The sequence below is a fragment of the Salarias fasciatus genome, chromosome 6 (assembly GCF_902148845.1).
Source record: "Salarias fasciatus chromosome 6, fSalaFa1.1, whole genome shotgun sequence".
Classification (NCBI taxonomy): Eukaryota; Metazoa; Chordata; class Actinopteri; order Blenniiformes; family Blenniidae; genus Salarias; species Salarias fasciatus.
In genome coordinates this window covers 30266372-30291707 of record NC_043750.1, presented here as the reverse complement: position 1 = coordinate 30291707, position 25336 = coordinate 30266372, and the positions used below count along the sequence as shown (strand labels likewise).

The window sequence follows — 25336 nt, the reverse complement described above, 5'->3', positions numbered from 1 at the left end:
TACCAAAACCTTTAATGTGAAAACATTTAGCAGTTAGAGGGCAACACACACACACACACACACACACACACACACAGCTGATCTAAACTGCAGGTCAGGGTCAGTCTGCTGGCTTGATGCAGGTAATGATGGTCAGAATCTTGTGCAGTGAGTGGAACGGTGAACGGAGCTGTCAGTCAGACCAGCCTGAATGTGGTTCACTGACCTGCAGCTTTGGAGGCGACTTTCCTGTAAATAAACGTGTTTTTACTAAACTGAAGACGTTTCCACTGCAGACTGAGCTGTCCAGCTGAACCCGATCCCAGCTTAATGGACCAGAAATCATGAGAAACTCACAGCTCGACACCTGGTCCAGAACACCTGGTACTTAAAATCTGTTTGACAACATCTGGTCTTTAACACCGTCTTTATAACGCATTCTGGTAATAAACACCTGGTGTACAATATCTGGCTCTTATGATTTAAGGACCGGAGGTCTCTGTACTCGGATGCCTGCTCACATCCTGCTCTTCCTGTGACGTCTAAGGAGATGTTGGACAAGTGTGTAACAAGTGTTCCAGATGTTCTTGGTCTCCCAGGTGTCACAGTGGCGTGACCAGCCTGATTGTGACATGTTCAGCTGCTCTGTTTTGTTCTCAAACTGAATTGTTGAACCTGCTGAAAGTCTCATATCTGCTCTTGTATTTGACCCCCCCCGCCCCGATCTACTACCCCCCCTGCATATGGCAGCACATCTCTCCACCCAGTCCTTTCATACGTTACAACTCCTATCCTTGACCTCTGTAAAGGATTACCCACCTATCTCGTCCCCGTTGCCCTTGCTACCCCCCCCCCCCCCCCCCCCCCCCCCCCCCCACATTACCCTGTTACCCCACCTGATATGACGATGGGCTCCTCGGAGATCTGGTATCTCTGATCAACAGTGTTCCGTTAACCCTCTCAAATCTACGGTTACCCCCGAATATCCCAGCTAATAACTTGTACCCCGCGCTTCGTCTCATAACCTCTTGTAAATTTTTTTATTACCCTCTGATGTCATGATATTGTCTAAATCTTCCCTCCTGCCCCATGCGTCTTTCTCCTGCCCCCTGCTGGATACTGACAGTATTGACTGACAATATTGTTAAATGACATCGGGCTGTAAATAAATACCCTGATCTCAGACTGCCTGTGTGCTGTGGCTGTGCTGTCTTTATGATGATTGTAATGTAGTACATTGGTCCATCTTCTATATCGCTTAATCCTGTACAGGGCACCGGGTCAGGTTGCACCCTGGACAGGTCACCGATCCATCACAGAGCAAATACACAGTGACAAACAACCACACACGGTCACATTCACACCTAGGGGTGGTTTAGGGTCACCAACTAACCTCACATGCAATCAAAAACACAAACAGGTAAGTTAAACTGAGAATTAGTCCATTTGCTCCATCCACTTTCTGTGGACATGAGTGACCTGTCGTCACTGTGCTCAGACAACCGAGCTCTACTACAGTGTGATATAAAGACTGAAGGTGAGGCAGAACAGACTAATAACTGAGGACAAATAAAACATAAGGCTGTGCATATCCTGTAATGCTCTGACAGGTGCTTATAGAATCGAGTGTAAATTCTGTGACCCAATGACCTATGGACGACAGCAGGGTACAGCCTGAACAGGTCACATTTCTCATCACAGGGCAAACTGAGACAGACAGTCACATTCACGCCTACGGGCAATTTAGGGCCACTAATTAATCTCATGCATGTTTCTGGACTGTGTGAGGAAGTCCACAGCCGGTGTAGGTATATGATCGGTTTTTGAACCTAGTCATTCCTCAGCTTGCTGACGGGCGTAAGCACTAAACACTAGGGACCATTTCTAAATCCACTGCTAATAAATTACCATCTTGGGTTGCTGTATTTATTCAGAGTAATAATTTACATCTGTCTAAAAAATATATATTTTAAAACTTAAAAAAAGAAAACGCATTGTGATACCGATCACAACTAGCAATTTCAAGATTATAAAATCTGACTGCAAGCTGTAATACTCCCCCTGACCGGGGGGCTGCAGTACCCTCTCTGACCGGCAGGCTGCAGTACCCCCCTTTGACCGGCAGGAGAAGCAGACGTCACTGTGCCACGCGCACTGGCGCACGCACTCCCACTTGGCTGCCCCGCCCACGTACGTCAAGGATTGTCCAGTGCGCATGCGCCGCAGCTTCACCGTCTACGGTACCGCACACCGGAGTCACAACAACCGCCCGCCGTTAGCTCGGTGAGTGTCCGTTTCTCGGGGCCCAGGGGCCGGATCTGCTGTCTCATAGGCTCTGAGAAGAGAGCGGCGGAGCGCAGTACTAGCGGGGTCAAGGTACCGGAGTGGCTTCTTTGGATAGTCGGTGAAACGTCAGCAGCAGAGAACCGGGAGCTGGGTGATTGTTAGCGATCACCCGGTAACCGTCAGTCCGCCGCCGCTCCTGCTGAGTGTAACCAGCAGCTGGTAACCGGTCACCTCGCCAACCGACTGGCTGATGGAGGCCAGCCGCTGCTGACGGTAGCAGTGGCGCTACGCGCTAAGAGGCTAACACCGAGCAGCGCCCCGGTGGTCCGCGGTGGGTAACGGAGCGGGTGCCGGACACCATGCTCTGCTCCCGGTGAACCGAGCGACACCCAACAGCTAGCTGCTAACCGCGGAGCTAACAGGTAGCTGCGGAGCATCTGGCCGCGGCTGGGTCTCCGTGCAGCGTCCGAGGATGGTCGCAGTGACGGCGGCTGCTCTGGAGGATCGGCCTGGACGTCCCGAGGCTTTCGCCCGTGCAGCCGGACCCGGTCTGCGCCTCATGTAAACCGAAGAACCGAGCGTGAGAGTCCGGCCGCGGCGCTCAGACCCCGCACACCCCGCAGCAAGCAGCCATGCAGGCGGCGCAGCTGCAGTACGACTTCTTCAACGAAGAAAACGCTCCCAAATGGAGAGGCCTGCTGGTACCCTCACTGGAAAAGGTACACGGCAGACCCACAACAACACACACCTGAACGTAAACACGGAGACACAGAGGCCTGAGGCTGCCTCACTGGAAGCCACACATACACACCAACTATAACCCCTACACACACACACACACACACACACACACACACACACACACACACACACACACACACACCACGGCCTGCAGGTGCATTCACTTGGATACACACACGCAGTAAATTACACTGATACATTAGGAAACTGCGAACTCATAAGTTTGTGCAGCTCATCGTTACTGTCCATGCCCACGTTACCCTGGTTATTCGACTGCTTTGTTACTGCTGAAGAAGGAACGAAACATTATCTTTTCTGATTTTTTGACCTTCAAAAAAAAAAAAAGGAAGCATAATAGTGATAACACAACAAAAACAGGAGGTTACCAGGTGTTGTCCAATAGCTGTTACATCAAAACATTAACAGCTGAATCATTAAAACAACAAATATGACAGCAGTAACACAGCAACAACAGAAGAGCAAATGTAACTCAGCACAATAACAAAACGATAAAGGTTGCAACAACAACAGCATCATCTCATCACTGGTAACACAACAGCCGTAACGCTACCTTATCGACTAAACAATAACAAATGTAACACAGTAAGAATGAAAGGGCACTGTATGTACAGCAGTTGTAACACCACCATATTAACAGATGTAACAAAGCAACAGTATTGGCTACACACAACAATGGATATGCAGCTGTAACACACAACAGCCATAACAACAAAACGGATGTAACACAACAATATGAGCGTAGTGGCAGTACACACAACACAGCAGCTGTAGCACAATGATGGCAGTAGCATCGAAACAACAGTAGCACAACAAAAACAGAAGGTTATCAGGTGTTAACCAATAAGTGAATCACCAATAAGTGAATCACCAAACCAACAGTAATGTAACAGATGTAGCAGAGCAATGCGAGTGAACTGGTGGTACACACACAACAAAACAGGCACAACACATGTAGTATAGCAATAGCAGTGACACCTCACTGCCAGCAACATAACAAAAACAAATGCGCAACAGTAACATGACAATGGAATAGAAGCAGATGTAACACAACTAAAGAAACGCAATAGTTTTAACACCAAAACATCTTTTACACAACAGGCAACAACAGAATCACATCAGCTCTAACACAACAAGAAAAACAAAACCACCGTAACGCAACAGGACAGGCGCTGTAGGTTGAGTCAGTGTGTTGACGTCAGCTTGTTGTAGGCCAAACAGAAACGTAAAGGTCAGTGTGTTCACACAAAACTCACCTGCACAGTCTCCTGTCTGTGCACATGTGTGTCTGTGCGTGCTCTGTTTGCCTTAAACAGTCTTCGTGCTTCTGAACATTTTGCACACAGTCCTCGACAGCACTGCCCTCACGCTTCATTCTGTCAGCGTCCAGAGGTGGAAAGTTTACTGAAAATTCAAGTTCACGTCGTGCTTCATTGCTTAAATTGTACTCAATTACATGTAAAAATACTGCTGTTACAAAAAATACTTCAAATGTAAAGCAAAGTACTCTTCTTAAAAAAATACCATAATTACTTTTTAACCAATAAATGTGTATTGCATTGTCAGTAGCGAACATTTGATTTGATTCACTTGGATAAAATATCTATGTTCAAAGCACATTGCTCAAACAATGTTTAGAAAAATTATATCAAAACAGTTTGATTCATCACCAAATGTAGACATAAAGCAGGAATTTATTTTGTTTAAAGAATGACAAAAATGTTTTGGAATCTCAGAATAGTCCCGACTTTTAGATTAGAGTGGAGTGGGTGTGTCGGTAAAGGTGTAATGCTTATTGCTTATCATAGGAAAACGTTTTCATTCAGGTCACTTGAACAAGGACCCCGTGCCCGTGCACTGTTTTCTAGTATAAATGTTAACCTAAATTTGGAGCACTATTCTCCTCCCGTTCGGACAAGCTAACATGACATGGTTAATTTTCAATGAATGAAATTTGTGTTCCAGTTTGATGTAGCACAGCGTCACTCTGGCACACGCTGTATGTGGCCACAGATTAGTAACTCTGTCTTTATTTTAATATCAGGCTCACCGATGGCAGCGACAGTATCTTTACAGACTTATCTTAGCCAAATTCATAAAACTTAACTCTTTTCTTCTTAATTTTCGCTTTTGACAGTGGTGTCTTCTGTCTCCATTTTGGCCTCTTTTTCTCCAAAGCTTAAGTCCATCAAGTTTCTTTTTTACTCAGCTGTATTGATAAGTTACCTCTAGAAATATGTTCTCGCTGCACAGCTGCAGACAAGCCGTCCATTCCTGGCATCGTAGGTTAGTTAGCATGGTCACAATAGGATGTCTTTATTACATTCACGTAAAAAGGCTTGAATATACATTGAAATTGTGGGTATACTCAGTCGCAGGATTTTGTTTTAAAAGTAAAGGAGTAGATTATATGGTGTTAATTGTACTCAAGTATGAGTAAAATTACACGCTTGAAAAAATACCCATGAAAGTGCAAGTAAACAACAAACTCTACTGAATTACAGTAATGTGAGTTTTTGTAATTTGTTCCTTCCAATCCTGGTCAGCGTGAGAGTGCAGTTTTGTGTGCTTGTGCAGATGCAGCTTAAAATTGAAAGTACAGATCACCGATCTGCTCTCTTTAACGATAACTTTGTGTGTGTTTTTTGCAGGTACTGAACCAGGTGCATCCTAACCTGGTGTCCCAGCAGGAGGCGCTGCAGTACATCGAGGAGTTAATCCTGCTGCTGCTCAACATGTTATGTCAGGCTCAACCACGCACTGTGCAGGATGTGGAGGTGATGCACACATACACACACACACACACACACACACTCAGGAGTGATGTCAGTAATTTCACTGGTGATGGCTGCACCTCACTATAAACATGCACTGGAAGCTGTGTTGTGGTGAGGGTTTTTTTTTTTAATGATGACATCATTGTCAAGCTGACGTGTGATTGGTCGCTTTGCTTCTTGTTTGCAGTGGATGGAGGCTGCAGTGAGATGATGAGGTGCAGTTTGAAAATAAAAAACACACAGCTCTCTGCTGGTGTTTTACCCTAACCCCCTGACCCCTGACCTCTGACCTCTGACCCTCGCTGCTCCTCACACAGTGGTGTATGTGTGTGTGTGTGTGTGATTGGTTCAGTATTATGTGTGTTGACGTGTTGCTGTGAGTATTTCTGATACCATGAACTGATGTCGTCTGCGTCCGTTCAGCGGTGTGAATGGACATGAGCCAGTCAGTCAGCAGAGCGGAGCAGAGACTCGTGTCCCGCTGCTGCTGAGAGGGCAGACGCCATCATGTGACCTGTGTGGTATCAAAGCCATGTGACGCATCTATACTTTGTGGTGACAAGACAGACAATCAGAGTTCCTGCAGATGTGTCATAAAAATCTGATTATCAACAAATTCCGTGGTTGATGTCAGAATCCAAACAGCAGCTGATTGACTGTCGTCCTGTCCAGTCGGATTGTGTCCTTAGTCCAGATGTTTAGATCTGGACAGCTGCGGAGGGTTAGACCTGGTCCAAATCAAACAAGGCCTCTGTCAGCCTGGTCCAGGTCTTTTAGACTTAATGCAGTCCAGCTGTTGAGACATGGCCCTGTTTCTGCAGGAGCGGGTTCAGAAGAGTTTTCCTCACCCAATCGACAAGTGGGCGATCGGTGACGCTCAGGCCGCCATCGAGAAGAGGAAGAGGAGGAACCCGCTCGCTCTGCCCGTCGACAAGATCCACCCACTGCTCAAGGTGCCTTCATCATCACCATCATCGTCAGGATCGTCCTCAAACGTGTGTCGTCTGACCCCGTCTCTGTGGTGCGTTGCAGGAGGTGCTGGGTTACAAGGTGGACCACCAGGTGTCCGTGTACATGGTGGCCGTGTTGGAGTACATCTCTGCCGACATCCTGAAACTGGCCGGAAACTACGTGAGAAACATCCGACACTATGAGATCTCCCAGCAGGACATCACTGTGGCCATGTGTGCTGACAAGGTTGCACAACCGCACAGAACCTCACACGATATTTAACTACACACAAGAACACACAGACTCCCTCACCTGCCTCCGTCTCACCTGTGTGCAGGTGTTGATGGACATGTTCCACCAGGACGAGGAGGACATCAGCGGGTTCCCTCTGATGGACGAGGAGCCGTCGGCCAGTGAGGAGCAGAGTTACTACGAGCTGGTGAGGAGCTTCATGGCCGACGGGCGGCAGTATGTGAGACAGCTCAACCTGCTCATCAAGGTGTTCAGAGAGCCCTTCAACTCCTGCCCCATGCTTTTCTCCCAGCACGTACGTACACCGTCACTCACAGCAACACTCACACCGTCAGTCACAACATTACTCAAACTGTCAATCCTCTGATCGATCCTGCAGGACGTGGACAGTATCTTCAGCAGGATTGTAGATATCCACGAGGTGACGGTGAAGCTGTTGGGTCTGATCGAGGATACGGTGGAGATGACCGACGAAGGAAGTCCTCACCCCCTGGTGGGAAGCTGCTTCGAGGACCTAGCTGAGGTCTGTACTGTGTGTGTGTGTGTGTGTGTGTGTGTGTGTGTGTGTGAGTGTGTGATTTGCTGGCATGGTGTGGGGTGAGTCTAATGTGTGGTGTGTCTGGTAGGAGTTGGCCTTTGACCCTTATGAGACGTACGCTCAGGACATCTTGCGTTCTGGTTTCCACGAGCACTTCCTCAGTCAGGTGTCCAAACCTGGAGCCTCCTTCCACTTGCAGGTAAACTCCGGCCCCGACCTCTCAGGTGCATCTTTTAGGAATCTGTTCTTAGCAGGATCTCTGCGGGTCCCACACCTACTGAAGATGGAGTGTGTGTATATTATAGAAGAAGAACCCTGTTTTGGTATTATCATTTCTGTTGAAATGAAGAAAAATGATGATGAATGATTGTAATCAGATTACATGATGGTGATGATGATGATGGTGTTTTTTGTTTCTTCCCTCAGTCCATCTGCGAGGGCTTTAAAGAGGCTGTTCAGTACGTTCTGCCCCGGCTGCTGCTCACTCCTGTTTACCACTGTCTGCACCTGTTCGAGATCCTCAAGGTGAGACACCTGCAGCACACCTTCCCTGCACCTGTCCAGCAGCTGCACAGCAGTTCAACGACAGCGGCTTTGTTTCCAGAAGATGTTTGGTGTCTGAGTGAACTGTTACTGCAGTACCCAGTTCACACTGCTTGGTGTCGCAGTTATGCCCGTTTACCCATGCTGCTCTCTGTTATGGTCAGTGGGGGCGGAGTCTGTCCCATTTAGTGTGAAGGTGAGGTCACACCTGTAGCGGGCATCGGGTCGTTACCTGGATAGATGAACTGTCCAGGACACACACACACACACACACACACACACACACACACACACACACACACACACACACACACACACACACACACACACACACACACACAGAGTCAGGAAGAACATGCAAACTTCCCACCTTAAGTCTGCGAACTAGAATGTGACTCATTGATTTTTGGGATGACCCCAGTCTTAACCCGTGTCTGTTCCTGGTCCTCAGTCGAACCAGGGCCCGAAGGAACCGGTCTTGCGCCGGGACTTTCCACTGTGCAGCTGTAAGCTCTTTTGTCCCTGCCGAGGTTAAATCTGTGAAATACCTCCAGTCATGTTCTGCAGATTATTCTCCAGCTGAAGGGGGTCAGAGGGGGGCAGGGATCTCTCCCTCTCTGCTGGTCCTGGACTCTGCAGGCTCAGTCTCTGCCGAGGGTTGCGAGCCAGCTTACCGAGAACACCTCAACAGGTGCCTGAGGTGACTGACTCCGCCCCTTTTGTGTTTCCACAGCAACTGGAGGAGAAGAGCGAGGACGAGGAGGACAAAGAGTGTCTGAAACAGGCCATCACGGCTCTGCTCAACCTGCAAAGCAGCATGGAGAGGATCTGCTCCAGGAACCTCGCCAAGAGGAGGCTCAGGTATTTCCACACACACACACACACTGTTGTACACAATTCTGTAGCATTTCTACACGGTGAGTGGAGTCAGACTCTGGGTGGGACTGGTCGTCCCCTGTGTTTCCGTAGGACTGAAATAGAGCAGGGTGGGGGGAGGAGGGGTTCGTCAGGGTCACAGGTTGGGGGAGGAGGTGGAGGAAATGGCGTCAGTTTGTGGGTGTTGCTGCTGGACAGCTTATTGTTCTCGGTTAGAAAGAAAGGAGCTCAAAGCGACACAGAAAAAGTGCAGCTGTGTATTCGGTCGACGTTTTCTCTGATTACCTGGAAGAGAAGACGAAGAAGAGGAGCAGCAGGAGGAGGAGGAGGAAGGTGTATGAGTGGAGGACCTGCAGGTGGACATGAGGACGTAGGTGATTCACTGCTTCATGTCTTTGTGTGACTGGACCAGGTCTGTCTGTTGTATAGGCAGGAGGCCTGCTGGCAACATTTTAGGTCGACGCACCAAAACGCTGGTGAATCCAGGAAAGTTGAGCCAGCAGGCTGCGGACCGCGCTGCATCAGCTCTTCTTTCTGTGGAGACGTGTTGGCGAACGGGAAGAGAGACTGCTGCAGTTTCAGAGGGAAATGTTGGACTTTCCTGCTTGGTGTCGGACTGAACCTCCCTCCTGCTCTGCCTTTATAGTGTGTGTGAGATGTCTGCAGAGGGTGAAGGTCTGGACGACAAACAGGACGCTGGTCGCTGCCTGAACGCATGCAGAATGCCATCAGTATGTTGCTCCTGAACAGCGTAGTGGGATAGAACATGAGGGGTTCTTCAGAACGAGTTACTAATCGGTGACTTTTGGAATGGACCAAAGTGTAGTAGATCAAGACTGGTCTTAATGCGTTTTGATGTTGATGATAGCACAATAAACTATCAGGAGGAAATCAGGATTTGGTTCTTCTCAACAGTCGCTTCCAGTTTTCACAGAGAGGCTTTTTCCCCAGAAATGTTTGCAAATGATGTACAGGATCGACATGAACGGACACAATGATGCTTCTTTGTTTCTGCATGTCATCTGAGGTCTTTGGGCAGCTTTCATTTAAATATGCTGTTTCCGGCTTTATTCACATTCTAAATATTGCCCTAACATTTTTGAGAGTGGCATTGTAGAATATATACACTGTGAAAAGGTTTATTTTACCTTTGATGGACCAGGTGGAGAAGGAGCTCCTCAGAGTTTCTTTACAGTTCTCCATCAGCTTCTTCTGAACTCATGAAGAACTCTTGATGTTGGCAGAAGGTTTCAGTGGATGTGATCGCTCCTGTCTGTGGAGGATCAGAGCTTCAGCCACATGAAGGAGGAGCTCCTCCTGCTTTTCTCTCTTCTCCTCTCTATAAATCTGATAGCTCCGTTTGTTTGGTTTCTTTGTTCACATCGACTTAACCTGGTGTGGAACATTTCATATTCTTTTCCAATGAGGACATGGAAGCATCATGTTTTTTGTGGCTACAACAGGTGGTCTTCCCGCTACTACATGTAGCTCGCTGAACTGCGTTTTCCTTTCCTGCACCATCACTTCCTGTTTGGTCAAGGCTCTGACTGACTCTGACGTCTTTTCTGTGTTCCTCAGAGTGATGAAGCTCATTCATTGTGATGTGTGTTCGCATGTGATATGCTCACACCTACTCACAATGCTTCTCTCTTTGTCTTCTGAGAGCTTTTTGTAGACCCTATTCAACACACGCGGAGTCTGCAATCAGCTTTGTTTTCCGTCTCAGAAAAGTTGCCTGTTGTAAACATCAGCATTTTGATCTGAATTGCTAAATATTCCTGAAAGGCAGTCAGATTCTGAGCTGTTGGTTTTTGGCTTTTTGTGTGTGTAAAAGTCGAATATAAACCTGTCAACTCCTTTTCTCGGAGTGTCTTCAGTGCAGAGATCCCCTCATATCTGCATGATAAAAAATGTTTCCACGTATGCAGATGATGGTGTGATGAATGGTAGTGAATTAGAAATGGTAGTAGCATTTTTCTTGAAGAAGAGTGAGCTGCACCAACATTTTGAATCCTTTGTTGTTGTTGTTGTTGTTGCTGCTGCTGTTCAAATCCTCAAATTATTTACTGTAATTGCATTGCTCATGAGCAGAACTTTAGTTTCAGGAAAGTTGAGATTTTTGTTAGTCTTGTATTTTTAAACATTGTTCTCTGGAGGCCATTTCCAAAAAAAGTGTAATTTTTTTAAAGAGCGAAAATGCTGTTGTCGTGTGTAACCGAGCTGTAAACAGAGCCTAGCTTAAGCTGGTGAAGTCCGAGAGTCGGTTGGTGCGCCCCCTGTTGTGTTGCTTTCACATTACACCCGCACAAAGACCCCCTCCTCAGTCTGCCTGATCCAGCAGGGTGAGGCCATCATCCTCAGGTTATTCTCCTCCCTCCATCACTAAAAATCACTGCTGAATTTCTTTTCTTTTGTTGCATATTCAGAGTATACGAGCACTTGATATGTGGCTTTAAGTTCTTTTCAGTTTTATTGATTTTTTTTATGTTTTAAAGATTTTGTTTTAGGTCATTGGAAGCCTTGATTCAGTCAGTTTGCTTGAATTTGTTAAAATAAATAAATTTAAAAAAAGAGATCCTAATGTCAAACTCGAAGTAGCAGCTGATCAACCACGCCCCACCCCTTCGACATACACACACTCTGACCCTGGTCCGATGGAGTTGTTGTTTGATGTGTATCATTGAGAATAGATGCGTTATGTGACTGTTGTATGTGTGTATTTTTGTCGGTTGTTGCTTCAGCGTTGTGAAACATTTAGCAGTGCATACTTCAGGGGTTTATGCTGTAAACTGATTAGTGGGCAGCTCTCCGCAACAACAGGCAGTAAAGGAGCAGTCCGCTGTTTCCTGCACAACTGCTGACTCTGTGTGTGTGTGTGTATGTGTGTGACAGAGCGGCCGCTCGTCCCCGCTGAGGTCCAACGTCCTCCTGCTGTCGCCACAGCAACCGGTTTGTACTGAGCCCGACTGCCTCGTCCAATCAGAACTCACCTCGCTGTCACATGATGACAATAGACACCAACCCAATAACATGATGAAGGCGGAGCTTAAGAACAAAGACCCTATCATTAGTCTAATTTATTGATTGATATCCCTGATTTACTAACTCCTAACGGCCAAAAATCACCACCGGCGTGTTCACCTCAGAGATACGTATCGATGCATTTGTCCATCTGAGAGTACGCTCAGATTTCCTGTCCTCTGTAGCTTCTTCCAGACCCTCTGGTTTAACACCGAGCTGCTCTCAGCCCGAAGCAGTGACAGACGCTCAGCAGCTGGCTCCTGTTTCCACCTCAGAATCTCTTCAGGGTCCAGTACTGACCACTGCCCTAATAGGAGCCCTCCCAGGGAGCTTCCTGATTAGATGTCCCAACCACCACTTTGCTTTCTAGCGCAGCTCTTCTTCACCTGAACACTCTGGTTCTGTGGCCACATTACTACACCCAACCCACGGCCCCTCCTCCATCACTCTCGATAAGACACAGATACTTGAACTCCTCCGCTTCGGGACTTCTTTTCAGTCTGCAGATCTGTTTCGGTGAAGCCGGCAGTTGTCATTTGACGACACAATGCGTAGAGATCCCACTCTGCCCGCCCCAAAACTTCTCCTTCCTAAAGCTCACAGTGGGCAGAGTCTGTCCCGTTTGACTTTGGTCAAAAAGCAGCTGTAGTGTAACCGGATCATCGTGTTTGGATTGAGACGCACATTAAGAACATGCAAAATTCCAAACGGGGGGGCCCTGCTGTCCAGGGAGCTCACACCAGGGTCCCTCTTACGGTGAGGTGGCGTTGGCTAACCATGGTAATGTCGGGCAATCTCAGTTCAAAATCAGCTCGGCCTGCTGATGCTTTCATTCTCAAAGTTTCAAACTCGGGGCAGTAGTTTTGAAGCGTTGGCGAGCAGACGGGACATGAAAGTCTTCAGTTCAGACTAACTGTGATTCTCTCACAGACATCTATGTCTTCTGACCTGCGGCGGGCTGACGCTCTTCTCCTTCTTCTTCTTCTTCTTCTCCTCTGCTCTCGCTCTTCTTGGTGCAGCGAGTCAGCGTGTCGTTTCTACAGCCATCAGATGAAGGGGAAGCACCTGGCCATCAAGAAGATGAACGAGATCCAGAAGAACATCGACGGCTGGGAGGGGAAGGACATCGGCCAGTGCTGCAACGAGTTCATCATGGAGGGCACGCTCACTCGCGTGGGCGCCAAACACGAACGCCACATCTTCCTGTTCGACGGCCTCATGATCTGCTGCAAGTCCAACCACGGCCCGCCGCGGCTGCCCGGCGCCGGCTCCACCGCCGAGTACCGCCTCAAGGAGAAGTTCTTCATGCGCAAAGTCCAAATCAATGACAAAGACGACAAGGAGGGCGAGTACCGGCACGCCTTCGAGATCATCCTGAAGGACGGGAACAGCGTGGTGTTCGCCGCCAAGTCCGCCGAGGAGAAGAACGGCTGGATGGCGGCGCTGATCTCGCTGCAGTACCGCAGCACGCTGGAGCGCATGCTGGACTCGGCCATGCTGCAGGAGGAGAAGGAGGAGCAGATGAGGCTGCCCGGCGCTGAGGTTTACCGCTTCGCCGAGCCGGACTCCGAGGAGAACGTCGTGTTCGAAGAAAACGTCCAGTCCAAGTCGGGGATCCCCATCATCAAAGCCGGGACGGTCCTGAAGCTGATCGAGAGGCTCACCTTCCACATGTATGCAGGTGAGCGACGACCTCGCAGGTGATCCGGTGGCTGCTGAAAATCAAACTGCAACGTCACATTCATGAATTTAATCCTGAGAAAGAAGTCTCCAATCAGTGTTACATTAAACTTAAAGCTCCTTTACATCAATTTTTTCCATAAAAACATGGAAAAATAGACCAAAACATTTAAAAATTTAAAATGTAAATATATTTTGTGTTAGCTATATACTAGTCTACTGGATGAAACTCTTTGGGCTTATTTCTGCTCAAAAATTGAACTATTCTTCTTTAGAGTTATCATAAGCCACTGTCACAAACAAAGAAAACAAAGTGCACACAGAAAGCCAGGTCTGTAAACTTGATCCAGTAACAGGAAAATGTCTGTCTGTAAGGTCATTGCCAGGGATTCTGGGTAAATTCTGAGCTCATGCAGTGATCTTTATCAGACTGATTCCATTGATTCTATCCTGTGGCCACCAGGTGGTTCATGTCTCTGCACTCTGATACCTGTATGACGTCCTCCTCTTCATCCTCGCCCTTTCTCTGATATGTCTCAAGTCCTGGTCCTGGGTTCGGGTCCTGGTCCCTGATTTCAGGTTTACAGTCTCTGAACCTGTCTGTCTTTTTCCTGCAGATCCAAACTTTGTGCGGACGTTCCTGACGACGTACCGCTCGTTCTGTAAACCTCAGGAGCTGCTGGACCTGCTCATGGAGAGGTGAGTTCACCTTCACACCGACCAATCAGAACGCTCCCCTTTGCTCACACAGGTCCAGATCTGTGACGGAGCTCACCTGGAAACATCTGAACATTCCTGCTCCACTGTGTTATTTTCCAAACAGTATTTCATATCACACTTCTCCAGATTAAAGATTGTTTGTATGTTCAGGTTTGAGATTCCTGAGCCGAGGCCGAGCGACGCCGATCAGATGGAGGGAGGAGAGCAGCCGCTCAGCGCTGAGCTCAAACGCTTCAGGAAAGAGTTTGTTCAGCCTGTTCAGCTCAGGTGAGGCAGTGCCCCCTGCTGGAGGATCCACACCTTCACACTGAGCTGCGCTCCAACGTCATGTTTCCTTCATGGCTTCTTCCTCCTCTGATCTGCTGCGTAGAGTCCTGAATGTGTGTCGTCACTGGGTGGAACATCACTTCTACGACTTCGAGAGGGACGCTCAACTACTGAGCCAGCTGGAGGAGTTCATCTCTTCAGTCAGAGGTGAGGCTCGTCTCTCCCGGTCTCCTCCATACCTGTGCGCCTGCGTGAACTGCCTGCTGCAGGTTGACGGTGTGTGTGTGTTGCAGGCAAAGCGATGAGGAAGTGGGTGGAGTCGATCACAAAGATCATCCAAAGGAAGAAGCAGGTGCAGGTGAGCGCGCCCAGCCACAGCATCACCTTCCAGAATTCTCCACCTCCCATCGAGTGGCACATCTGTAAACCTGGAAACACGGAGCAGTTCGACCTCATGACGCTGCACCCCATCGAGATCGCCCGCCAGCTCACCCTGCTCGAGTCCGACTTCTACCGGTAGACCCGCACACAGCTTGAAAGTTTGTTTCGGTGCGTTGGGAAACCGAGTTGACGCACGCCCGTGTGACCCTGCAGGGCGGTGCAGCCGTCTGAGCTGGTCGGAAGCGTCTGGACCAAAGAGGACAAAGAGATCCACTCGCCCAACCTGCTGAGGATGATCCGACACACCACCAACCTCACCCTGTGGTTCGAGAAGTAAGCCGCCGCTCTGACCTGGCTCCGAGAGGCGCAGGGCTTCCCGACCGTTACTTGAGGCGTGTCCTGTTTCCTCAGGTGCATCGTGGAGACGGAGAACCTGGAGGAGCGGGTCTCCGTCGTCTCCCGGATCATCGAGATCCTGCAGGTTTTTCAGGAACTCAACAACTTCAACGGCGTGCTGGAGGTGGTCAGTGCCATGAACTCCTCTCCGGTGTACAGACTGGACCACACCTTCGAGGTACGGATGCCGTCTCGCTCAGTAGCCTCAGTCCGCCACAGCTGTCGCCTTTCACTGAATCGCCGTCGCTGTTTCTTTTCAGCAAATCCCGAGTCGACAGAGGAAAATCTTAGAGGAGGCTCACGAGCTGAGCGAAGACCACTACAAGAAGTATTTAGCTAAGCTGCGCTCCATCAACCCCCCCTGTGTTCCCTTCTTTGGTACGGACCGAGTTCCAGCCAGCTGCGTGGGTCATTCGCTCAGGTCAGAGGTCAAATAACCCAGTGTGTGTATGTACCTGTCACAGGAATCTACCTGACCAACATCCTGAAGACGGAGGAGGGAAACCCCGACTTCCTGCGTCGGCATGGCAAGGACCTGATCAACTTCAGCAAGAGGCGGAAAGTGGCCGAGATCACCGGAGAGATCCAGCAGTACCAGAACCAGCCGTACTGCCTGAGAGTGGAGGGCGACATCAGGGTGCGTGCACGCCAACGCCGCCACCTGCTGTCCACTTCTTTCATTACAGCAGAGAAGCACACAGCAGCTTGAAGTGTTACCGATTGTTTCTGGGATGTGTTGCTGGTCTTGTTTTAATAGTTGCTTTTCTGTTTGTGGAGCAGAAGTTCTTCGAGAACCTGAACCCGATGGACGACCTGTCAGAAAAAGACTTTGCTGATCACCTCTTCAACAAATCTCTGGAGATTGAGCCTCGAAACGCCCGATCGTTACCTCGATTTGTATGTTTCGCCATGGCAACCCCTCTTCCCCCCGACATGTTTCCCTCAGTGTGAGTTCAGTCTTGGTAACTGCCCCCTCCCCCTGCCCCCCAGGTGAAGAGGTACACCTGTCCTTTGAAGTCCCCGGGGATCCGTCCCTCCTCAGCCAGGCCGGGCACCATGCGACACCCGACGCCGCTGCAGAACGAGCCGCGCAAGATCAGCTACAGCCGCATCCCCGACAGCGAGGCCGAAGGCGGCGCCGTCTCCGCCCCCAACTCCCCCCGCACGCCTCTGACCCCGCCCCCTGCGTCTGCCGCCTCCAGCTCCACTGACGTAGGCAGCGTGTTCGACTCCCCGCAGGGTCCCAGCAGCCCCTTCCACTCCAGTAAGACACACACACACACACACACACACACACACACACACACACACACACACACTCTGTCTCTGACTCAACAGCCTAAACACTGACCCCTCCCACTAATCGACAACCGAAGCTTCACCTCCCGGTCAGGTGCCCTCCTGCTCCTCCCCCTCCTCCTCCTCCTCCTGCTCCTCCCCCTCCTCCTCCCCCTCCTCCTCCTCCTCCTCCTCCTCCTCTCACGGTATCTCTCCTCTCCACCCTGCAGCCTGCGACAGTATCTTTGCTGTGGTTTCTCTCCCTCATGGTCCACGTTAGTATGACCCTCCTGACTCTCCGTACATCTGCTCCATCACTCTCCGCCTCCACCTGTGTGTCCCTCACACACACACACACACACACACACACACACACACACACACACACACAGTACAGTCAGACCACCTCCCACCTAACAAGACTCACCTGTGGAACCGTCCTGCACGCACCACTCCCATAGTTTGTCTCCATGGAAACCATCAGCTCACGCTGCGGATTAGGCGAGTGTGTGTGTGTCGGTGTGCGTTAGGTTGTTATGTGTATCTCACCGCGGGTTTGTCCTCAGGGTCGTCGTCTGTCTCCTCCATGCTGAGCTTCAGTCGCGGTTCAGAGGAGGCTCCCGTTCCTCCTCCGGTTCCTCCTCGCAGACGACCGGAGTCCGCTCCTGCGGAGTCGTCGCCCTCTAAGGTTCGTCAACCATTGAGCCCAAAGTCAACATTATATTTTTTATCTGGGTAATGACTGTCTCTTCATCCCCCCTGCAGATGATGTCAAAGTTGGACAGCCCCCCCGCTGTCCCCCCTCGCCAGCCCACCTGTAAGCTCCTCCCACCTCGATACTCCTCGTCGCTGTCCTCGTCGTCTCCTCCTGACAGCCCGCCCTCGCTGCCCCCCCGGGAGCCGCTCAGCTCCCCGCTGCACCTCCTCCCGCCCCCTCAGGGTCGCCCCCGCTGCGACCTGTTGCCCCAGGCCTTCTTCCCCTCCACCACCTCGGCCTCGCTGCCCATCTGCCCCGCCCCCTGCAGCGCCTCGTCCTCCCCGCCGGCCCTGCCTCCCTCTGCCCCCCTCACCCCCACCCCCAGGAAGATGCCCCTCCCCTCCCCGCCGCCCTCCCTGCTGCCCCCGCTGGACGGCCCCCCGGTGCCTCCCCGCCACGGCGTCCCCAAGCTGCCCCCGAAGACATACAAGAGGGAGTCTTTGAGCCACGCCCCTCTGTTGGACACGCCCCCGGCACTGTGATTGGACAGCCTGTGGAGGAGGCGGAGCTGGACGCGTAAACACTACAGCTGATTGGATCAGAACACAGGACCGATTTTAAACCACGTCTGATGGACCAATCAGGACGTTCTGATCTGGTCTGAACTGAAACTAATGAAATACAAATCATGTGCTCTTATTGTGAGAATCTGCCTGAGAACACTCATCCGTCTGTGGTCGCTTCTTCATTTCTGTTCGTCGTCCGTGAGCCCGGAGCCCGAGCGGCGTCCTGCTGAACCCCAGGGCTGCTGGGTAATGTGGTTGTCCAGAGTGAAGCAGGCTGAGTGTGAGAGTGAGTGTGTGTTTATGTGTGTATGCGTGTGTGTGTGTGTGAGGAGCAGAAGCACAGAGGTACTGAGGCGCTCCTGCTCATCTGTCCGTCTCTGAATGTCCAGAAGAAATGTAAACAAACTTCATGATCGCCTTCTTTAAAAAACAAAAAAAACAAGGGAATAAACGTGTTTCCACCACGCAGAGGGACGGAAACGGAAACCATCGCGTCTGTCGTTAACCTCACCGAACCTGCACGGCGCGTGTGTTTATCTCCACACTGGTGGAGAGTGGATTAGAGTGTGTGTGTTGTCCCCATAAGGAACCAAAACATTTCACATCACGTGTGTGTGTGTGTGTGCTGTGAGTGTCAAACATATTTTAATTCAGGGGACACAGAGGGCCCAGTCTCATCTTGAGTGGACCAGACCAGTAAAACAATGCCATAATTACCTTTAAATTTAAACTTGTATTTGTTGTGGTGCAGAGTACAAGATTTTTCCACATAAAACAAACGTTTAATCCAATCCGAAAATAAAGCTAATTATAATGATACTTTCTTTGTACAAAATACAGTTAAATCAATGTTTTTTTTGTAATTTTTTGCAATTTTTGAAGCCTCTTGTGGGCCGATTTTGCCCCAAGGACCTTATGTTTGACACCCTTAATTAAAAAAAACAGGGTTTATTCACGAATATAGCATCAATTTTGAAAAAACCTGAAGTCAGAATTGCTGAAACTCAAACATATTTTAGTCCTGTAGCTACATATGACTTCACCTGCAGATGCCAACAAAGAAAATGTGGTTTGAATTTCTTATGAAAAGGTTTGAGCACCCCAGAGAATTCCCATATTTACATTTATAAATGATTTTTTTTTTTTTTAATCGGCAATATAAGTTTGATCTGTCAAATAACTAATAGAGAGAAATATGTAGTGGAAGGGTTAGTAGACAGCAAAACAGCAAAAGTGCAATACTCTTAAAAACTACATTAGATAAGTGCACTTATTTGGACATCCCAACAGAAAGTTCACATCAATATTTAGTGGAGACTCTTTGCAAAGTAACAGCCAATAGATCCTATGTCCTCTGAGGAGTTTCTCAATGAAGGTATTTTGGAGCATTCTTCTTTTCAAACTGCCCACAGTTCCATCAGGTTTGTTGGCTTCGGAGCACCATCAGCTCACTTCAGCGACATTCCAGTCTGGGAATGGGGATGATCTTTCCAGAACATTGAACTGGTTCTTCTGACTAGATTCTGATCAGTGTTTTGTCTCGTATTTTTGGAAGATCCAGTCTCAGCATCACTTCAACTTTTTGACAGATTCTTGAACATTACTCTCAAGAATCTGCTGATACTGAGTGGAATCAATGCAACACTCAATGCATCGCTGCACTTCACTCCAGCATGAAGCCAGCTTGTCTAAATGTGCTTCTGGATAGGTTTAGCAACTACTGAGACGTTTACTCAGAAAAGGCTTCGTCCACATCTCTCTCCTGTAGAGCCTTTACTTTGTTAAAGGATACACAGTGATCTGTTGCTGCTTTTAGATGTCTGGAGGTGGCGTGTGGTTTGTTTTTGATCATTCTTATTCTCCTTCATCGTTGCCTTCCATGTTCTCACGATGTTCTTCACAGTGGAAACTGACAGAAGAAAACTCAAGAGAGCTGTTTGAAGCCTTCCCCTAAATCAGAATCCTCAATGATCTTTGTTTTCAGGTCATCTGAGTGTTGTTCTGAGGCCGCCGTGTCAAAACTCCTCAGAGAAAAGTCAAAGAGAAGAAACAACTTGAGGTTTGGGGACCATAAATAACTTTTCTCATGATTGGATGACCCCGTCTATGAAAAGCTTAATAACCTCAACAAACCAATTTTATCTTCCAATTAATCAGTATTTAGTAGTCAGAGGTATTCTATTAAAAAAAGAAGACAAGAATGGCGAGATTTGCCTTCTTTTTATCTACCTCATTTAATCTTATGCAACTTAATATTGCTACACAAAAATTCTTGGTGTGGGATACATCCCAGTAGTCGGCTTTTATTCAAAAATGAATTACATCACTGCAATCATTTTCTGTGACGGCAGACTAAATTATCATTCTACCTCAGAGAAATGCATATCTGATCATTTGAATACAGAGACTTTTTTTATGATGGCACCTGGAACCAGGCAATGTCCAAAACCAGGTAACCAGAGTGAGCAGCTGCAGCCATTTCCTGTTTCCATGGTGACAAAAAAGGTGGACTGAGGACAAAATATAAGTCTTCATTTTATTAATAAAAAAAAAAAAAAAAAAAAAAAGTGGATCCGGATCAGTCTGTGGAGGTCTGCAGGATGTCTCGGTGGGTCTGGGGATGGTCTGGATCAGTCTGCGGGAGGTCTCTGTAGGTCCGGATCAGTCTCTGGATGCGGTCCAGGATGATCTGGTTGGAGCTGCAGCAGTCCTCTGGGCCGTAGGGGGCCGTGATGGTCAGGACCCCCGCCACCCTCAGCTCGTTCCCGTTCTCCTCCACGGGGAGCCGGTTCTTCTCCAGCCACCTGCGGACACACTCTCTCCTCCGCTTCAGGTCTTCGGGGTCCAGCTTTGGGGTTTCCAGAGGGAGAAAGTAGGTGCAGAGGAGCTCCGTGGTCTCCGGGTCGGCCTCGCGCAGGACCTCCACCTCCTCCACCGCGTGACCCATCACCACCCGCACCGACGCCCCCCGCTCCGTGAAGTTCACCAAGACCAAGCTGCAAGGAGCAAAAACCACATACACAACAGAGTCAGACCTGAGTGTGTGTGAGCGTAGGCGTGTGTGTGCGTGCGTGAGTGCGTATTACCTGGCGGACACCGGGTCCACCGTCACCAGCCAGCCGCGGTGCTCTTCATCTCTTCCCAGCTTGACCTTCACCTGTTTGTGCACGTAGCTGAACCACTGCAGCGGACCTAAAAGAAGCCAGTCGTGCGGCATCACGGCCCTCGCGGCTCTGGGGGATGACAAATTTCGACGAACTTGCGTGGAACAGTTTTAAAGCCGCCCGGAGGAAACACCGCACACTGAGACAGGTTCCGGTTTATGGTTCCGAGCATGGGTTCTGAGCGAGGCGCTGCTGCCCCCTGCAGGACGGACACAGAACAGTACGACGGAGGCAAACAGTAGGATAGAAGCGATTTTATGACAAGTTTAATAATTGATAAAAAACGGAAAGTAGCCGACAAAATGTTGTTAACAAAATAAGAAAAAGCCGAAAAGGCGCACTGAAATACACCGGAAACGACAAATGCTAGGTCACAGTAAACGTCACAAGCAGGAAATCATTAAAATTCGAGCACTTTAATAAATTTGACGAATAAAATTCAAAGTAGGATTATAGGAGACACAAAAAATATGTGTCTTCGTGTTTGTATGCATTGTATGTGAGCAGGGTTGCTGTGATTATTTTTACATTGGTGTCTTATTTTGGGACCGGAAGTGACGCAAGGGGCTAGCAGGCAGCTGCTAGGCTAGGCTAAGCTAAGTCTTCCTGGGCCTCAGCGTAGCCGCGGGAAACATGTCCAGACACGGGCGGTATGGAGGAGGTAAACACCTTTCTGCTCTCACGTTTTGGTACTTAACAGGGAAAAGTTGCGGTACCGGAGCCATCTGCCGGTGTTAGAGGTGACTGAGGGCCGTCAGGATTGTTAGCACAGAGGTAATAGCTAACAACGGGTCTCCACGGTGTGTTTACAGCCGCATTAGCTTCGGTTTGCGCGGCTCAGTTGGATTAGTTTGGTTGGTGAATGTAGTTACAAATTAGTTTGCATAAACTAATGCATATAAGTGATTCTTTATGTCTGTGTGAATGTACCGTTTCTCTGCAGATCGAAGCTAAAGTTTTATCTTAAGGTTTGAGGCGTCCGCCATATTGGACCGGGCATCAGTGACCGTATCAATGTAATATAACACTTAAACGTTGAAATAAATGTGAGCTTTATGCAATATTCCATTAACAGCCAGTGCTAAATAAAAAGTTAGTGTATATCATCCTTACATTTAAATTTTAATATTAACAGTCAATAACGTGTGGAAAAGGTGCTGCACGTGTCAGACCACTGGTTTTTATTCGGATTTGTTTTGTAGGTTTTTTGGCTACTCTAAATTTCCTCAGTTTTCTCCTTGCAACATTTAAACCTGCTGATTTCCAAATTGAACAGGAGTTGTCCTGTGCTTCCCTGTGAAGCATCGATTCACTCTCATGCTACATGTGTGTAGTTCAGGATGTGTGTGGGATTTCTGAGGAAGCTCATCTGTCGGCACGAAATTGGAGGTTTGATTAGATGTTCATTCCTTTGACCTGTGCTCCACAGAGGCCAAGGTGTATGTGGGAAACTTGGGAACGGGAGCAGGGAAAGGTGAGCTGGAGCGAGCCTTTGGACACTATGGACCGCTCCGAACTGTTTGGATCGCCAGAAATCCACCAGGTTTCGCCTTTGTGGAGTTTGAAGACCCACGAGATGCTGACGATGCCGTCAGAGGGTTGGATGGAAAGTCAGTACACACCTGATCGCATCACATCCCACACACACAGCTCACACTGGTTTGCATGTATACCTGAACCCTGCCCTCCTTGTCTTCAGGATGATGTGTGGCAGTCGTGTGCGGGTCGAGCTCTCCACTGGAATGCCTCGCCGCTCTCGGTATGACCGTCCTCCAACACGTCGACCTTTTGACCCCAGTGATAAATGCTATGAGTGCGGAGAGAAAGGTCACTACGCCTACGACTGCCATCGCTACAGCCGACGAAGCCGACGGAGCAGGTAACCACGACGATGGCCACACTGGTAACATTACATGACAAATGAACAATGTGAAGTTTTTTTTTGTGTGCAGCTGAGCTTCAGCCTTCGACTCAGAGACGATGAGAGAATCATGCTCACATCGACATGTCCAAACTCCGACCACAAAGGCAGCCATCGGCTTTAGCCGAGCAGCAGGCTGATTAATCAGATAATGTGAAACAGTCTCTCTGGGGCGTGTTGGCTGAGGCTCGGCTCATCTGATTTCCATGTTTTTGCTTGTAAAAATATTTTCTCTGATTGAAACAAAGCAGCTGTCAGACCTGAGTCCTGCAGGACATCTGATTCACAGCACAGCGCGTACCACAGGGGCGGGGTTATGACCTCTCACAGCTGCGCAGTCTGAGGACTCGTTTTGAGGATCAGCAGGTTTTAAATGTTTTCACACTGAATCCAACAGAACTGAGCTTCATGGTTCCTTCAGCTGTAGACCAGGCCATGTTTTATTGTGACTGTCCTGTTGTTTCAGGTCTGCAGCTGCTCCCTGTGTGACTCTGCTCTTCTCATGTTGTCAGATTTTTTTTGTTTTTTTTAACAGCTGATCAAAACTTGCAGGTTTCATCGATTCAGATCCATAGATCTTTGTTGACTAGAGTTTTTGTTTCTGAGCTGCGGCTGAACTGATCTGCTTAAACTTGTAGAAGGCTCAGAGACAGACGGCGCCCGCCCTTTAATTCGGCCCTAATGTAACGAGGAAACGAGCCGCTGGACGGCGGTCCCTTCTAGAAAAACCTCCTCGCTTCTATCAAGTCTCAATCAAGCGATTTGGCTGTCAGTACGATCATCGTTAGAAACCTTCTTGATCATCTAGATCTGCTAGACCCGGTCCAAAGAGGGCCGACCTGCACAAGGTTTATTTACCACCCATTAATGTTTTTACTGTGTTTTTAATGAATGTTAGTTGTTTTATCATGCATGAGTAAAGTTACAGTATCAGTTCATCACTTTACCGCTGCCCTCCCTATGCTCCTCGCTCACTAATACTCTCTTGGTCCAGATCCAGATCCAGATCCAGGTCCAGGTCTCGTTCTCGTTCTCGCTCTCGGTCCAGGTCTCGTGGGAGGCGGTACTCCCGTAGCAGAAGTCGCAGTCGTAGTCGAGGTAGAAGGTGAGTCAGCAGAAATCCTCAGGCGTGACGTCTCTATTGGCGGCAGGTGGCTGTGTCTCATGTGGATGATGTCATTGTGCACAGGTCCAGGTCTTCCTCTGGTCGCCGTTCCCGTTCAGGTTCTCCAAGAAGATCTAGATCGGCCTCACCCAGAAGGTCCAGGTAAGACAGGATGTCATCAGTCGGGCTGTTTACGTCAGCACTACCACTTATAACATCGCTCTCTCATGACGCAGCTGACATCAAAATGTTTCTCTCTGTAGATCCAGATCCAAGTCCAGATCCAGATCCAGATCCCGGTCCAGGTCTCGAGGCCGCAGCAGGTTTGTGCTCCTGTGCTGAGCAGTCAGGCATCATGCTGGTTCATACCTGTGCAGACGTTGACTCCCTCCTGTGTGCAGGTCCGGCTCCATGGGTCGCTCTCGCTCCGGCACCCCAAACAGGAGGTGAGTCTGTGAAGCCTCCGAACATCTGTCGCACCTGGAGACACCTCCACCCATCAGAGCGCAGCTGCAAGGTCACCTGTTTTTCAAACGTGACATGAAATAGAAGTAAAACTCTGTCTGTCTGATAGTGGTCCGACCTTGAGGAGTCCGGCTGATGACTGACTTTCTGCTTTTTGTTTGCTTGTAGCTGTGAAGTGTTTTAAGTGTTTTTGCATAAACACGCTGTTTTCTCTTGTAACAATGGATATTGATTATTGATCTTCCAGCTGAGTTTGTTGTGATCGTTTAATTTCACAAACGCTCAATAAACTTTTAAACAGCGAGCCGTGTCGGACTGCTGACTGAGAACACCACACAGTTTCACACTGAGGACGCTGAAAGTACAAACATCAACATGTGAAAATGATCACAGCAAACAGCTGTGACGCTTATGGGTTGGTCGAGATTTTCTGCTACCACAGTTTAAGTTTTCTAATTCAGCAATATTGGAAAATAATCTGTAAGTCCAAGATGTCATATCTGATTAACCTTTCACATTTGAAATTAAAACCTCCTGAGACAAACCGTATGAGATCAGGAAAGCTGAGGTGCTGACTCACATCAGGCTGAAGAAAACAAACACCTTTAAATTTCATTTCACTCACAAAAATGTTTGAAGTTATAAATTTTCTGTAGTCACAGGGTTAAACATTAGGCCCTGCCCTGAGTCGAAGCCCCGCCCACATGGATGATG

General features: G+C 48.8%; 3 protein-coding genes across 4 annotated transcripts; 2 read left to right on the top strand and 1 right to left on the bottom strand.

Moving 5' to 3' along the window:
• The first annotated feature begins 2228 nt into the window (after positions 1-2228).
• LOC115389681 (son of sevenless homolog 1-like) lies at positions 2229-18467 on the top strand. 2 transcript variants are annotated; one of them, XM_030093202.1, is made up of 23 exons: positions 2229-2984; positions 5676-5801; positions 6623-6754; positions 6834-6998; positions 7090-7299; positions 7384-7527; positions 7631-7741; positions 7969-8067; positions 8819-8946; positions 13002-13663; positions 14280-14361; positions 14533-14649; positions 14753-14856; positions 14943-15165; positions 15244-15363; positions 15442-15604; positions 15687-15804; positions 15891-16063; positions 16207-16323; positions 16417-16690; positions 16935-16979; positions 17271-17392; positions 17470-18467. In XM_030093202.1, the coding sequence occupies exons 1-23, from the start codon at positions 2898-2900 to the stop codon at positions 17941-17943; spliced, it is 3996 nt and encodes a 1331-aa protein (XP_029949062.1). In that variant the 5' UTR covers positions 2229-2897; the 3' UTR covers positions 17944-18467. The 2 variants fall into 2 exon arrangements, with proteins under 2 accessions (XP_029949062.1, XP_029949063.1); XM_030093203.1 differs by lacking the exon at positions 16935-16979.
• Positions 18468-20197: 1730 nt separating this feature from the next.
• Positions 20198-21256, bottom strand: LOC115389695 (gem-associated protein 6-like). Its single transcript, XM_030093228.1, has 2 exons — positions 21054-21256; positions 20198-20963 (listed from the first exon to the last, which is right to left on the bottom strand). The coding sequence occupies exons 1-2, from the start codon at positions 21182-21184 to the stop codon at positions 20546-20548; spliced, it is 549 nt and encodes a 182-aa protein (XP_029949088.1). The 5' UTR covers positions 21185-21256; the 3' UTR covers positions 20198-20545.
• A 434-nt stretch (positions 21257-21690) lies between these two features.
• LOC115389693 (serine/arginine-rich splicing factor 7-like) lies at positions 21691-24926 on the top strand. Its single transcript, XM_030093226.1, has 7 exons — positions 21691-21792; positions 22561-22741; positions 22831-23010; positions 24047-24157; positions 24242-24319; positions 24421-24480; positions 24559-24926. Exons 1-7 carry the CDS (start codon positions 21765-21767, stop codon positions 24605-24607), a joined length of 687 nt encoding a protein of 228 aa, XP_029949086.1. The 5' UTR covers positions 21691-21764; the 3' UTR covers positions 24608-24926.
• Positions 24927-25336: the final 410 nt, after the last annotated feature.

What these genes read in the sequence shown, in the direction of transcription:
- LOC115389681 (XM_030093202.1), top strand. Translation starts at nt 2,898, where the DNA reads ATGCAGGCGGCGCAGCTGCAGTACGACTTCTTCAACGAAGAAAACGCT. An exon ending in GCTTCGAGGACCTAGCTGAG is followed by an intron (nt 7,528 to 7,630) that starts GTCTGTACTGTG and finishes TGTGTCTGGTAG; the next exon opens with GAGTTGGCCTTTGACCCTTA. An exon ending in GTTCATCTCTTCAGTCAGAG is followed by an intron (nt 14,857 to 14,942) that starts GTGAGGCTCGTC and finishes TGTGTGTTGCAG; the next exon opens with GCAAAGCGATGAGGAAGTGG.
- LOC115389695 (XM_030093228.1), bottom strand. Translation starts at nt 21,184, where the DNA reads ATGCCGCACGACTGGCTTCTTTTAGGTCCGCTGCAGTGGTTCAGCTAC. An exon ending in GTGGACCCGGTGTCCGCCAG is followed by an intron (nt 20,964 to 21,053) that starts GTAATACGCACT and finishes TGCTCCTTGCAG; the next exon opens with CTTGGTCTTGGTGAACTTCA.
- LOC115389693 (XM_030093226.1), top strand. Translation starts at nt 21,765, where the DNA reads ATGTCCAGACACGGGCGGTATGGAGGAG. An exon ending in ACACGGGCGGTATGGAGGAG is followed by an intron (nt 21,793 to 22,560) that starts GTAAACACCTTT and finishes TGTGCTCCACAG; the next exon opens with AGGCCAAGGTGTATGTGGGA. An exon ending in AGGTCTCGAGGCCGCAGCAG is followed by an intron (nt 24,481 to 24,558) that starts GTTTGTGCTCCT and finishes TCCTGTGTGCAG; the next exon opens with GTCCGGCTCCATGGGTCGCT.